This window comes from Danio rerio, chromosome 20 (assembly GCF_049306965.1).
Source record: "Danio rerio strain Tuebingen ecotype United States chromosome 20, GRCz12tu, whole genome shotgun sequence".
NCBI lineage: Eukaryota > Metazoa > Chordata > Actinopteri > Cypriniformes > Danionidae > Danio > Danio rerio.
Window position 1 is genome coordinate 29,302,017 of NC_133195.1, and position 16,267 is coordinate 29,318,283.

Here is a 16,267-nt window from a genome sequence, read left to right on the forward strand (position 1 = left end):
AAAATATATGACAAAGATGGATGAATATTTTACTACTACAGGAATGGTCACACATTAATGCGAATGAGAATACTGCAGCAGAAACGACAGCACGTGTAAATCTGAAATTTGAAGTGGTTTGTAAATTTGTGTTATGTAAAGACACAGTATGTGTCTAACGTAATATTTACATGTAAGGTCACGACCTCTTAGCTGAGATAAGAGTATCTAGCTCGAATCCTACTGCTACTAAAAATAGGCTATTCAAAATCATAACAAACAGTTAGATTTAATTTAATATGTAAACACAAGAATCTGTGATAGGAAAAACAACTATCTAATCCAGATTAAACTGAATCTGAAGTTCTGCATTCTACTGAATACTTGTTACGTTTTTTTTTTTTCTAAAAGTGCTGCAATTTATATTTTAAAGTGATATATATATATATATATATATATATATATATATATATATATATATATATATATATATGATGCAATTAACATCAAAATAGCAAAATATACATAGACATTTGGAGTAATGCTAAATGACAGAGAGATAAGTATATATGAGCATTTCCCAGACAATTCTGTCTTATGTTATTAATAAATTATATTATAGTAAATAATTAGTTTTATACTGACATCTCTCATTCATTTGTTTTTTCTGAATATCAATAAAGTTAAAAGGCATGTTTTATTTTATCAAAGTTCAAATATTATTTTTTTAGTGCTAACTGTATCCTTTTTTAAACAATTTCTGAAGTTCTAAATTGCAACTTCAATTCTGTCATCATTTCCTGAGCCTCCACTTGTTCGAAACCTGTTTGGGAGGCTGTTTACACAACATTTTAAGATTTTTTAAAAACATTTTATACGTTTTGTTTGTTTACAAAATAGAGTTTTTTAATTGAAAATGCATATATCTGGAGCTGAACGTTTTTGAAAATGCTGCTGTTGTTGTGCCTGAGTCTTTGACGTCACGTGCATAGTATATGTTTAGAGTAGTAGATTAAAGGCAAGTGCAAACAAACACACAACAATGACGGTGTATCTGCAATAGTTATTGTTGCTCTAGTGTTTGCTAATGCTTCAGCAAGTAAACTGTAGATTTATTTTACATTGCAATCAACAGTGCAAACTCATCATACATGTATGTTTTTGTGGATGTGTAAAACGACAACGTTTTCAAAACCATGTGCATGTTTTAAAATGCAAGGAAAAACTTAGCCTGAGTCTCTTTCTTCTATTGATTACAAAGGAAGATATACTGATATAGCAGCCATTGACCTCCATAGTATTTTTTGTTCCTACTATTGATTTCAATGGCTGCTGGTTTCAACATCTCTTGGAAAATCTTGTTTTATGTTTGGGAGAACAATGAAATTCATAAAACTTTATTACCACATGCGTGTGAGAAAATGGAGAGTAAATTTTCACTTTTGGTGAACTATCCGCTGTCCCTATAATGCTGAGGCTTACATATTTTTCCTCTCTCTCTCTACAACACAATTTCAACACGTTGTATTATTTAGGCGACAAGAATTTTCAATTTTGATTGAACTATTTCCTGTTTGTCAATAGAAAATTTTGGAGTTGGTCATTTTGTAATGTGCATTTAGATACATTTATTCCTACATTTTCTCTACAAGCTCACACAAATACCTGACGGTGTGGATGACCTGTGTGAGCCAAGCTCCAGTGAGCGGAGTTTTGGTGTCCCAGCCTCCATACTGCCTCAGCTGGAGCTCAGTAAGAGAAGAGGGTAACAGAGCACCTCGAACCAACTGCACCAGGCGACGGGTCACCTCCTCAATCATGCCCTACATACAACCAAATGCACCAATTAAATACAACAAAAAACAAGCTTCACCTAACTGCATTCAGTAAAAATGAAAACTGTAATTAAACCTTTATTTAGATCAAAACCTGAAACACAATTAAAAAGATTACATTTGGGGGGCGCTCGCGGACGCTGGAGAAGATGGCAGCCTAAACTGTAGCTCCGCTCCTTATTACTTAATAAATCGCTACCCTCCTCAATCTGAGTAAGAGAATTCCATAATTAAAAAGCTTAACTTCCAGAGAACATGCCCGAGACCCAGGATTTTCCACTTTTCTCTTCTTCGCGATCGCAGAAAAAGAAGAAACAAAATACGTCAGCAGAAACAACCTCGGCCTCGGCCTCGACCTCGGTAGAGCAAACGGACCCAGTTCTGAATGAAATACGATCACTAAGTACCCAATTGGGGAATATAGATGGACGTTTCGACACTATTGAAAGTCGTCTCGATGCTATATCGAATTCGGTATCTGTCGTTCACGAAACTTTATCTAATTTGTCACAAAGAGTGTCTTCAATTGACTCTCGTGTTACGGAAACCGAAAATAGGATCTCTACCACAGAAGACGCTCTGCAGACCCGCGAAAGGGAACTATCTACTTTGACGAAAACAGTGACTCGACTTCAAGCTAAAGTGGACGACTTAGAAAACGAAAGCGGAGGGCTCTACCCCGCTAGCTCAATTCCTGATGGAAATGATACCAAAATGGCTCGACCTTTCTTTTGATCCCAGGCTGGAGATTGAGAGAGCGCACCGATCGCTTGGACCCGTTCCAGGAGGCAGTGACCCACCACAAAGCGTACTTGTCAGATTTCTACGCTACGCGGATAAAGAGCGCATTATACAAGCAGCGCTGAAAAAAAGGTATATTACTCACGAAGGCAAACAGGTGCGCTTCTTTCAAGATCTATCGGTAGAGGTGATGAGGAAACGAAAAGAATTCGATGCTGTGAGGAAGATTCTGATAGATCGCAAAATGTTCCGTGGATTTGCGTACCCGGCCAAGCTGCGCTGTCTTTTTGGCTCGGAACTTCGTACGTTTAACACTCCGGCCGCGGTGGAGGAGTTCATTGAGACTTTGCAAGATAAGTGAGGGAGACGGAATTCTTAAGTATTCTTTCATCTGAGTTATATTTGGAGGAGTAGTGACTTTATTTCATCCGGATTCTCATACGCCATTTCTATTTTGAATGACAGATGTGACTGTTAATTCATATAACAGACTAATCATTTTTTCCTGTCATTTTTGTTTCAATGAAAACAAATGTTTCATTTTTTTTTTTTTTTTTTTTAACTTTTTTTTTTTCTCTTTTTCGCTGTATGGGTAGTCCGAGATTATATTTGTTTTATTGGAGCGGATTAATGTGAGGCAAGTGTCTCTCAAATATGATCCTGAACCTTATGTTGGTAGCAGGTATAATTTTTCTTTACCTGAGCCCAGTGAGGTACAGAGACCTAGGTTTAGGGGGATTTAGATGGCACTGTCATTTGGGGACAGAGCCTGGGGTGGGGGAGAGGGAGTTGTTTTGTCGTTTTTTGCTGTTCTTTAAGGTTAAAAATTTGCCCATCATATACTGTTATTGTATTATTTTCATGAAGAAAACTACAGTCTACTTTTTATTTTCTTTTACACATTGTGGTAATGGAGAGTTCGACTAAATTTATAACATGGAATGTCAAAGGATTAGGACATGTGATTAAAAGGAAAAAAGTTTTAACTTTTTTAAAAAAGGAAAAAGTTAAAGTGGCTATGCTTCAGGAAACACACCTATCGGATAGTGAACATTTAAAATTGAAACGAGATTGGGTGGGTCAAGTGTATTATTCTTCATGCATAAATAATCCCAGGAAAAGAGGTACAACTATTTTAATTAATAAACACTTGCCATTTATTTTGAAAAACCAAATTAGAGATCCTGAGGGTAGATTCATTTTGGTCACTGGCCTTTTGCATGGGCAGCACATCACAATGATGAATGTCTATGCGCCCAATGAAGATTCTCCCAAATTTATGTCTAAAATCATTTTGTTATTTAATGAACACTGCACAGGACTGGGGATCTGTGCTGGAGATTTTAATTGTGTGATAGATGAAAGACTAGACAGATCTTCATCAGGAACTATAGTTAATCCTAAATCTTCTTTGGTACTTAAAAAATTATGTAAAGAAATTGGCCTAATTGATAGTTGGAGAGAATTAAACCCTACTACTAGAGACTATACATTTTATTCTAACCCACATTGTTCATACTCAAGAATTGATTATATTTTTATTCCAAACACCTATTTTAATCTTGCATCTTTTAGTCAAATCGGTTCAATTACCATTTCAGATCACGCTCCAGTTCAATTAGATATTAAATTAGAAATCCCCAAAACAAATAACAAGACCTGGAAATTAAACTCTTCTTTGTTATCGGACCCCAAATTTTGTAATATTGTACGGGAATCAATACAGAATTATTGGTCAGATAATAAAAATTCATCTGTCTCTCCCACAATAATGTGGGATGCAGCCAAGGCCACAATTCGGGGATATATTATTTCTTATACTGCTGCGCATAAGAAAGCTCTCATAGCTAAACGACAAGATTTGGAAAAAGAGGTCAAAAGACTTGAACATCTACACAGCAGTAACCCCACTCAATCAAACTGGTCTACTTTATGTCATGCTAGGGCTAAACTTAACCTTGATCACACTAATCATATAAAAAAACTAATTTTTCTTTCCAAACAGAATTATTATGAGAATGCAAACAAACCTGGCCGATTGTTAGCATATCAGATTAAAAAGGAACAATCAGAACGAACAATCAAGTCCCTAAAGATGTCAAATGGTACCTCTACATATGACTCTGCCATTATAAATAATACATTCCGATCCTACTATGAATCACTCTATAGCTCACAAGGCAGTGCTTCACAACTACAAATTCAAACTTTTTTCAATAATATTTCTCTTCCAATTATTTCAGATAAAGATAGAGATTATCTTAATTCGCCTATAACTCCAGAAGAGGTCCTAGCTGCGATACAATCAATGTCATCCAACAAATCGCCAGGACCTGACGGTTTCCCCTCAGAATTTTATAAATCATTCTGGCCTGAACTTTCTAACATTTTAGTTCCAGCTTTACAAAATATCTTAGATCAAGGCACGATTCCTGAAACTTGGAAAACAGCAAACATCTGTGTAATACTTAAGAAAGATAAAGATCCCCAAGATTGTGCATCATATAGGCCAATTAGTCTACTTAATACAGATTCTAAAATACTAGCAAAGGTTTTGGCATGTAGATTAGAGAGTATGCTCCCCAAGTTAATAAAGCCAGACCAAACAGGCTTCATAAAATCACGTTATGGAACAGATAATATACGCAGACTCTTAAATGTTATTAATTTTGTCCAAGGTGAGGGACACCCAGCACTTGTTCTCTCCCTTGATGCCGATAAAGCTTTTGACAGAGTCGAGTGGGACTTCTTATTTGCGACTCTTAATAAATTTAATCTGGGAAATAATTTTATTAAGTGGATCCAGTTGCTTTACTCTGATCCTAAAGCAACAGTAGTTACAAATGGTCTCACTTCGACTCCATTTCGCATAGGAAGAGGGACGAGGCAGGGCTGTCCTCTTTCACCTTTGCTTTTCGCTTTAGTAATCGAACCCCTAGCAGAACTCATCAGACAAAACAGAAATTTCCACGGTATTTTAATAGGAGGGGAAGATCATCGTACCTCACTTTATGCAGATGATGTGCTCATATTTATGTCCAAACCAGAGCAGTCTATTCCAACATTGCTGGAATGCATCTCACACTACAGTAGTTTATCTGGTTACAGAATAAATCTTTCCAAATCCATAGCTTTACCCTTAAACACCCCTTCTTTGGAACATTTAAAATTAATCTCCCCATTCAAATTATCAGAAACTGGCTTTAGATATCTAGGAATCCATGTCACATCTTCACTTAAAGACCTTATTAAACATAATTATACACCTCTTATAGAAAAACTCAAACTTAATCTGAAAACATGGTGTTCACTCCCAATCTCATTTCTAGGAAGAATAAATGTAATAAAAATGAATGTACTTCCTAAATTCTTATATTTATTCCAGTCCATACCTAGCTACTTAGCAAATTCATTTTTCAAAGATCTTAATAAACACATCTCAAAGTTTATCTGGAACAATAAAAGACCGCGTATTAAAATTTCTAAATTAATGAAGCCTAAAGACAGGGGTGGAATAGGCTTACCAAATCTCCAGTTGTATTATTGGGCTGCCCAAATAAAAAACATGATTAGCTGGTGTAATGAGAGGACTAACTCTAGTTGGTTTAAAATGGAAGAAACAGCTTGCTCCCCTTTACCAATTAAATATTTACCATTTGTTAAAAATTATATAAAACTAAAAAAGATTTCTGAACATTTTATCATATCAAATACTCTTAGAACTTGGAAAGATGTAAAGACACATATGGGAATCTCCAGCCCTTTCTCCCTGTTCTCCCCACTTTCTTTTAATCCTGATATGCCTTTAACATTGCAAAACACTGTTTTTTCAGCATGGCGGGAACTGGGCATCTCTCAAATATCTTGCTTACTTTCAGAAGGCACCATAAAATCTTTCCAACAGATTGTAGATCAATATAACGTTCCAAAATCCAATTTTTATAAATATCTACAATTACGACATTTTTTAAAACCAAAGTTGGACAAAGGAGAGCTCAGATCCAAAACAACAGAGATCGAATACCTTTTACTGAATTCAGCTTGTTTAAAAGGATTGATAACAAGGATTTATGACACTTTGTCTAACAATTGCACTTCTGCCTGGTTAGGACTTAAAGATGTTTGGGAGAAGGATATTGGTCAAACTATTGAAGAAAATGACTGGGAAATTGTATGTGATAATATATACCCGAAGTGTACGTCTCTTGGGATCCATGAGCTTAATTTTAAATTTTTTAACAGGATCTACTTAACTCCAATACGTATTAAGAAAATGTTTGCCAATGCCACAGACCTGTGTTTCAAATGTAAAAAAGATAAAGGTACATTCATTCATAGTTTTTGGGACTGTGGCAAAATTTTGCCATTTTGGAAGAAAATACATAAAGTACTGGAAAATATTCTTAAGCTAAATTTTGACATGACCCCAGCTTTGTACTTATTGAATCTTAATGCAAATAATCTGTTTGAAAAAGATGCATTCCAGTTATTTATTGTATTGGTATATTTAGCTAAAAAATGTATTTTGCTACTCTGGTCTGCATCACAAGCTCCATCTTTTAAAATGTGGATATCACAGATTGCTACATGGCTACCATTAGAAAAACTTACCTATGACAAACATAAAAAATTTGATAGATTTTGGTCAATTTGGTCTCCCCTTTGGGAGTACATAAAAGAGCTCTCTTAAATTAACACAACATCCTTGACATTCATTTACATTTTTTGTTATAACCTACTCTAAGATGATGTAATTGTACTTTTAATTATTTTTCACCTATATATTTTATTTTTTTATTTTTTACATTAATTTCTCTTTTACTTTCACTCTCAAGACTGTACATTCTCTTTATGCTACAACATTTTGATGTTAATGTTTTGTGAATATGGGCATACAATAAAAAAAAAAAAAAAAATAAAAAAAAAAGATTACATTTATTTAATAAGAAAACATTTGATGGCACCACTGCAATAATCGACAAAAAGATAATCTGTTTAGTTTTGATAATTGTATTAACGTGGCTTTTATTAAAATGATTTTGAAATCAATATCATAATCAAGCAGTAATGGGATTAAGTGTAACCAATCAGAACTGCACAGAACCAAACACAAAAAAATACATTTCCAGGTCAAGGTACACTGCTTTGGTACAGCATGTTGAAACAAATTTCAAAGAGAGTTGAAAAAGTGGTTCCAGCTAAAACAGGTTTGTAAACAATGACTGTCATGCAGTTTTTTAATGTATTGGTAATGTATTTTTGTATATATATTATAAAGATATTTGTATTGTTTTAGAGTCTAAAAAAGTCAGAGATTAAGACTGCAAATTAACCTTTAACTAAAAGCTTATATGTGGAGCATCGGCTGCTTTAAACTGTAGCAATATTATACTGCATTGTCCCTGTTACATAAACCTACTAATAAAAAATAATAATCAAATTTATTTAATAATGTTCCAAAAAAATGTATAAAATAAAAGAAATATATAAACTTTTACCAGCTATTCTATTGCTCCGTCATTATATGATTTCTTTCAACACACTAACTGATGTTTATTTCATGCTATATAACAATTTTGGTGTCTGAAAATGTTATGGATTTCAATCTTTACACTAAAATTCTGGAACTATTGTACTGACCTTAAAGTCATTTTGTCTTTGTCTGGCATTCTTCTTCAACTTCTCCACCTGACCAGACTTTTCTCCTGTCTGTTTAAGACAACACAAGCATGATTATGAATATATACGCAATCAAAACTTTATTGTTCTAAAATCCTGACATAGTTTTGTGTGCATCTACCTCACTGAACAGACTGCCATTGACGTAGGAGATCCAGAGCTTCCAGAAGTTGGGCAGCTGACTGATGACTACATCTGAGAGCTTCTCCACAAACCTCACCTGCTGAGGGCTTTTATAGTGCCAAGCTGGAGAAACAATATGACATAATTGTAAAAAGAACAGCATTTTGCTACTAAAATTAAAACAGCTGACAAATGAGCTTTACGTTTACTTTCACAACCAGTCAACAATGACACCATTTTTCTGTCCTAATTCAAACTTATTGCTACAGCCATATCACCCTGCAGCCCAAGACTGGTTACTCACTGAAGCTAAGCAGGGCTGAGCCTGGTCGGTACCAGGATGGAAACCACATGGGAAAACTAGGAAGTGGTGTTAATGAGGCCAGCAGGGGGTGCTCAACCTGTGGTCTGTGCGAGTCCTAATGCCCCAGTAAAGTGAAGGGTACACTATACTGTCAGTGAGAGCCGTCTTTCGGATGATATGTTAAACCGAGGTCCTGATTCTGTGGTCATTAAAAATCTCATGGCACTTCTCGTAAAGAGTAGGGCTGTGACCCCGGTGTCCTGGCCAAAGTCCCTCAATCAGCACTTACAATCATGGCCTCCTAATCCCCATCCACCGAATTGGCTCTATTCACTGTCTCTACACTCCATCAATAGCTTGTCAGTGCACTGACGCCGTTGTCCTGTGGTCGCTGTCAAATCATTCAAGTGGATGCTGCACACTTGTGTTGGTATCATGATTGTGAGGCGCTTTGTGTGTATGGGCATACACAATAAATGCGCTATATAAATACACGTTACATTACATTACTCTGCATTAAGCTACAAAATCAAAGCATCAAAACAAGAGCAGATTTTCTTTTACCATTGTATATTCAACACGTACTAAAATTCAAAGGTTTTATGCTCATCAAGTTTGCATTTTTTTAAATAAAAAAGTAATAATAAGTAATATAGTAATAGTAATAATTTAAAAAATAGTAAAAGTAATAATATGAATTAATACTGTGAGCTATTGTTCAATTTCCGTACATTTTAATATGTAATTTATTCTTGTGAAGGCCAAGCTGAATTTTACAGCATGATTACACCAGTCTTCAGTCTCATATGATCTTTCCGAAATCATTCTGATATACGGATTCGATGCCCAAAAACATTTCCTAATATTATATTAGAATGTATAGTTGAAATTGACAAGCTTTATATATACAAGATTTAACAACAAAAATAGAAACCAAAAATCATTAGAAAAGATATAAAAACAGATTAGTGTTAGTCTATATTAATGACTGTTTATTAATGACACAATGTGTACCGATTCTTAAAGAGTACTTATATTTTTACATAATATGAGAGTTTCCATAAGTATATTAAAAATCACTTAAACTTTTTAAATTGTGGTTTCAACAAAAACAATACTCAACTATTTCAATCATTGATATTACCATTTATTTGACTAATAAAATGATTTCTGAAGAATCTAGTAAAGAATAAAGTAATGATACTTAAAGTTCAACTTTCATTTTAGAAATGCATTAAAATAGATGGTATTGTAAATTGAAATAATTTTTCACTATGTTAGGCGACGTAGTAGGTAGTGCTGTCGCTTCATTGCAAGAAGGTCACTGGTTCAAGCCTTGGCTGGCTCAGTTGGCGTTTCTATGAGGAGTTTGCATGTTCTCCCTGGTTCGTGTGGGTTTCCTCCGGGTGTTCCGGTTTCCCCCACAGTCCAAAGACATGCGGTATAGGTGAATTTTAGTGAATGAGTGTGAATGAGTGTGTATGGATGTTTCCTAGTACTGGGTTGCAGCTGGAAGGGCATCCGCTGTGTAAAACATATGCTGGATAAGTTGGCGGTTCATTCCCCTTTGGCGACCCCAGATTAATAAAGGGACTAAGCCGAATGAATTTCACCATGTTACTGTTTAACTGTGTTTTACATTAAATAAAATCTAAACAGTCGAGTATGTAGGTCTTCTGTACTCACAGTCATCTTTAGGCGTCTGGAAACTGCCTCCTCTCTTCACTGGAGCCGAGAGACTGATCCTGTTCAGAACTGAAGAACGATCCAGATCCAACCCGACACCACCCACTGAAACAAAACAACAAGAAGAAAGCTCCTACATCAGCTTTTTTAAACATAGCTTACCTGAAAATTAAAACATGCTGTTTATTTACTCCTGACCAACCAAGATGTCAGTGGCTTGCTTCAGTAGAACTTTAAAGAAGATTTTAACTGAAACTGTGGTTATTGGTAACTCATGAATGAACAAAATCCAAGACAGTGGATTAAAAATAATAATGTTGTAAATAAGTGTTCAGTTTCTTGCATTGACTGATGCTTTTTAAGTCTTCAATTTGTCATCAGGAGCCACAGCTATCAGTTTAGCCTCTATGAGTTTTTTTACTGTGTTTTTTATGTTATACTGCTTTTCTACAAATTCCTCCATTTGTTTGTACAGTATGAACATTCCAAGCTAGCTTTCACAGTAGGCTAGACTGAAAGATCAATAGGCCAATACTTATCAACACACTTTCCCCTCATTAGAGAAGTTGAAAGTGGTCAAAAGTGAAAAAAGAAGCACACAAGTCTCCTTTTTCCACTTGTGATTGCATCTTAAAGGGACAGCTCACCCAACATTTAAAGTTCTATATTTTCAGAAGATTTTTTGATAAATGCTGGTTGCTGGCATCCATGGACAAAATACTATGGAAGTCAATGGGTGCCAGAAACCAGCATTCTTTAAAATATCTTCTTTTGTGTTCAACAGAAGAACTGATGAAAGTTTAAAACCACATGGAGAAGCATAAATGATGAGGTAGTTTTATTTTTTGGATAATCTATCCTTTTTATACCAAGTGTGTGAACATGGCATTAATTACCAGCAAACATGAAACATTAAGTAACATGTAATACCTCTTCTCTTACAACAGATGGCACTAAAACTCTTTCGGGGGCTCTTGAATACATTGTTGATTTATTCTGAAACACTCAATATGTCCACACAGAGTATACACACACACACACACACACACCATGTTTCTCTCTCATACAGATAAAGACATGTACCATTCAGGCACTTGGACATTTACTCTCTCTTTTGATACAAAAAAAGAAAAAAATGAGCGCTGGTGTTGATCCAGGTGTCCAATCATCTCCAATGTTTATCTACGCTCCTCTCTCTTCTTGTATTCCCTGATGTCTGTCTGTGTCTCCTGCAAACCCCCCTCAGCTCCGCCACACTATATAGAGCTCTATGGACTTCCTGTTCTCTATAGGGTCACGACCAGACCACACACGGGCTGCTCTCTATATAAACACACTCACACAGAACACACACACTGCTTTTACGCTGTAAAGAAGCCATCAATTTATTTCAGACTATCTGTGTGTGTGTGTGTGTGTGTGTGTGTGTGTGTGTGTGTGTGTGTGTGTGTACCTTTCTGCTCTTTGATGAAATCTTCTTTACAGTTTTGCATCAGCTGGAGAATCCACTTGTGCTGGGCGATGATACACTGCCATGCCGGGTCACCTGGAGCATGCAGGTCTGACAGATATCTGAATGAAAATATGAGAGAGGGAATCATTTGATTATCTGCTTTTTTGTAATCACAGGTCAATGGGTTGTGGCAATGTTGTTACTAGGAGTTGTCATGACCACTGGATGCTGGTTTCTAATGCCATTAGCTTAAATAACTGGTGGTAATGTTTTTAAATCTGACCATAAATGACATTTTTGATTCACTTTTATAGGTGGAACAACACAAATGTTAAACAGAATTTACAAAAGTGATAATACATAGAAGCATATTACGTTTTAATGTACCAAACAGCATTTGTAAGGATAAAATGGCAAAACACAGGTGAAATACAGACATCTTAATGAAAAAATTAAACATTATGTAATTACATTACGTTAACATTACATTACGTTATGTAATGTGCATATTAAAATATACAAAAAATAAGAGATCGTGCTAAGTTTTATTACATTTAAACAAATTTATGACAAATAGGTAAAAGCTACCACTTTGAAGGAATTATATTTTTTTAAAGCAAAAAGCTAATTGAAATTGTAATAATATTTCAGATGGTGAGCATCAGAAACTTCCTTCATATAATTTAATAATAAATAAATAAATACCTCTTCCTGACCCCCGGCTATTTAACAGTACTGTATAAAATATAATAAAATTCATATTCATAATGGACTATATGCACAGCTTTTCAGCCAACGATGAACTTCCAGTGAAATGTTTATGTGGCTATTTTCAATTTCATAAAGTTCCTTTTACAGCATCAATTTTCTAATGTAATTTAAATATAATCAGTTGAATAGACTCAAGAATTCATTTGGTTGTTACAGCGTAAAATGAAACGAAAAACCGTTTAAACACAGCGGCCGTGATAAGTAGTAGGCTAGCACAGAATCTCTATTAAAAATACTGGGGTAAAATTAATTTCCATATCTTAAAGTCATGGCGCGGAAAAATATAATTTAATGCAGTGCTTCTTCGTTGGTCTGAGACCCACTTTATATAATATCTCAGCCAGGCAGTGAAGAAAGCTGTTTTTTAAAGAAATCAGATCTTAAATGCTGTGATTTAGTATGGGATGACAATTCACCGGTAGCCCTGGGGCTGGCTGACTGAAATTAAAAGCCTGTGTGTATATACCCCATTCAGTTTATTCTCACAGTATAAATCATTTTATTCTATGTAAAATAATTTTGGATAAAATTATCAAGCTTCCTGTACATTTTGGGAAAGATTTGTTTCCTGACATATTTTCCAAATTATAAAATGTAACATCTACAGTTTTTTCTAACCAATTAGTAGCCTTTAAATTGTTATAAAAACTATTGGTTTATTTATATATTTAAAAAAAAAACTAACCGGGCACACTTCAGTTCTTTTTGAAATTCAAGTGTAGTTTGTCACACACCTGATGTAGCGTTTTTGATCATGCAGAGTAGACGGCGTTTCCAGAAGTTTGTCCAAAAGCAGTTTCCTCAGGGCTTCAATGCGAGTCTCCACTTCGGAATACACTATAAACACATATGCAGGACAGGCTTCCTTAATATTCACACAATACTCCAGCTAAAAAGAATGCATATAAAACGATCCATGTTAACATACATTATTAGACATTTAGCAGATTACCTTTCTTAAAGACTGGGACCTCTGTGTTGCCGAACAGAGACTTGGCTTTCTCATAATCATTGATGACCACATCATAATCGCCCTGGATGGAAAACAAACAAACACATTTTTACAAATCACAGTTTATATGATGACAAATTTGGCTTTCAAAACAAGACTTGTTTGCTCTAAACGCAGCAACTATTTGTGTAAACACAATAAAAAAGTGATACTGTAAAATTTTGTCAATTATTATAAAATCTATTTTAGTGGAATCTGTGATGCATTTCAATAAGTCTTTATATATTTATGAAAAAATACACACACATAGAATTTCTTTAAACACTTTACGGTAACTTTTGATAAATTTGGTTCACCCTTCCTGAACCAAAAGTGTTTTAAGTATTTATTTTTGCACAGAAACAAAATTGCAATCTCTAATTTTGCAACAGTGGTGTTGTGAGATTTTTTTTAATGTCATGGAAACATTTTTAAGAGAGACGATAAATCAATCAAAGTTTTTGTTGAAAATGTATTGACATTTTTATGTTGAAAATGCATGCATTAGGTTTGCTGTAAGCGGGGCCAAAAATTTTTGTGACCCTACAGCCAAGGTGCGAATTAAAGGGGGTTTAGGGGGGATTGACCACCCTAATTAATGCTTGATCCACCCTGAAGAACATGAAAACAACATGTATGGGGGTCAGTCCTCTAAATAGTTTGCTCAACTCTGAATCTTAATTACTAACAATACTAATTAAATAATAGATAATATAAATATACAAATGACCACCCCTATAATGGATTATACCATTGTAAATGCATAATCACATCAATTAATCTATGCCGATATATATGGTAAGTGTTCACAAATACTTTTCTTGTAAAATAGGTGTTTGTTTCTCCAAATGGTCTTAAAGTAAAGTAAAATTTGATGTGTTGTTTGTATAGTTTGACCTCTGGCTAATCACAGGATTCTGTATTGGTCAGAATACACAAACTATTCCACAAAACACTGATAAATGAAATATGTTGCATCGATAAAATTGATGTCATTTAGTTTGATTCACTGAAGCATGAATTACACAAAAAAAAAAAATTACTAGTATGTAATAATATTAGTTGACCCCCTGATTGTCAATGTATAATTTGCACCCTGGCTATATTCGCACCCCCTAGATGAACATATTTCATGATATTCAATATTTTGTTCTTTACTGTTGTAATTGTCTTAGAGTGTATAAGCATTACAAGAAAAAATAATAAAACAATAAATAAATAATTTTTCTTCATTGTAACATCCCCCCACCCCCTGAATGCCTATGCAAAAATCTGGCCCAGGCTGTAAGTGATGTGATTATATGTAAAATATACTGCTTTATAAAATGTACAGTATAAAAGTCATTATATCTAAGTCCCCATGAAATGATAAATGTGTGTGTGTGTTACCACCTTCTGTATATTGCGTTCAATGTTGAGCGGCAGGTTAAAGAGAAACTTGAATCTCTGGAGAACGTTGAGAGCGTTGCGTGTGGAGTCGGCCTTGTCCTTTCTGCCCAGCACTTCTTGAAACAGAGTGTCAGCAGTTTCACTTGCTCCTGCGAGGAATGAGCAAATGGAAAGAGATGAGAACAGCGTGTAGAAGGGCAACAGCTGATAAAAAGGGTTTTAATCATCCTCGCTCAGCTTCAAATAAATTCAAGATCTCCCTCGTCTTGGGTGGTCGAAGCTATTCTGGATTCCCTTGGTCAGATTTAATAAGATCCAGCCTTCTGGCCACTATAAAACGTCTTGAGTCGGCTTGTGATTGGCTGAGAGGGTCGAAAGCAATAAGTGGCCCTGGTAAGAACATACATCTAAATGTACATGTAAAAACGGCTGGCGAGGAGAAAGAGAAGAGGTCGGCGATGAAAGCATGTCAGTGTGTGACTGGTTTATTTGTGCGGCCCGCAGGAAACCAGCGTGTTTATTGACCTACCGTCACATGAGAGAATTGACATGGAGATATGATTGGGATATGAGTGGTTTTGAACACACGCAGAAACACAGCCAGGTCTGCGTGAAATGTGTGGCTTTGATGGTCTGAGGAGATCGCATATGCAAGACTGACCCTAAATTTAGCTGCTTTGTGGAACTGTGAGCATGTGTTTGGTCTTATGTCTTACTGTTCAGGATGGTCTCCAGTCGCTGGGTCATAGAGCCCTCCACCTTCTCTGTGCCGTCCGATTCCAGCTTCTGATGGATGGCTAGAGCATTAAAATGAACGAGAGAGGAAGAGAAAAAGTGTGTTTATAGCAACATTCAAAAGTTTGCAGTAAATATTTGTTTTATTATAAATAAAAGTCGTACTAAAATTCATATTTGAATAAATGCTCTTCTTTTGGACTACTTACAGTTGAAGTCAGAATTATTAGCCCCCTTGAATTATTAGACCCTACGTTTATCCCCCCCTCCCTCTAATAACTGATTTATTTCATCTTTCCCATGAAGACAGTAAATAATACTTTTTTAGATATTTTTCAAGACACTTCTATACAGCTTAAAGTGACATTTTAAGGCTTAACTTAATTAGGTTAACTAGGCAGATAAGGGTAATTAGGCAAGTCATCGTATAACGATGGTTTGTTCTGTAGACCATCGAAAAAAAATAGCTTAAAGTGGCTAATAATATTGACCTTAAAATGTTTTTTAAAAAATTAAGAACTGCTTTTATTCTAGCCAAAATAAAACAAATGAGACTTTCTCCACAAGAAAAAATATTATCG

The 16,267-nt window shown here is 35.1% G+C and overlaps 1 protein-coding gene across 2 annotated transcripts in view; it reads right to left on the bottom strand.

Annotated features, from left to right (window-relative positions):
* exoc2 (exocyst complex component 2) overlaps window positions 1-16,267 on the bottom strand; it is a 51,578-nt gene that overhangs the window by 13,685 nt on the left and 21,626 nt on the right. For both annotated transcript variants that reach the window (XM_073932001.1, NM_200604.2), the window contains 9 exon segments: window positions 15,668-15,748; window positions 14,955-15,100; window positions 13,524-13,605; window positions 13,306-13,408; window positions 11,801-11,919; window positions 10,348-10,452; window positions 8,356-8,480; window positions 8,196-8,264; window positions 1,645-1,802 (listed from right to left, as the gene is read on the bottom strand). In XM_073932001.1, the coding sequence (XP_073788102.1) occupies window positions 1,645-1,802; window positions 8,196-8,264; window positions 8,356-8,480; window positions 10,348-10,452; window positions 11,801-11,919; window positions 13,306-13,408; window positions 13,524-13,605; window positions 14,955-15,100; window positions 15,668-15,748 (988 nt within the window).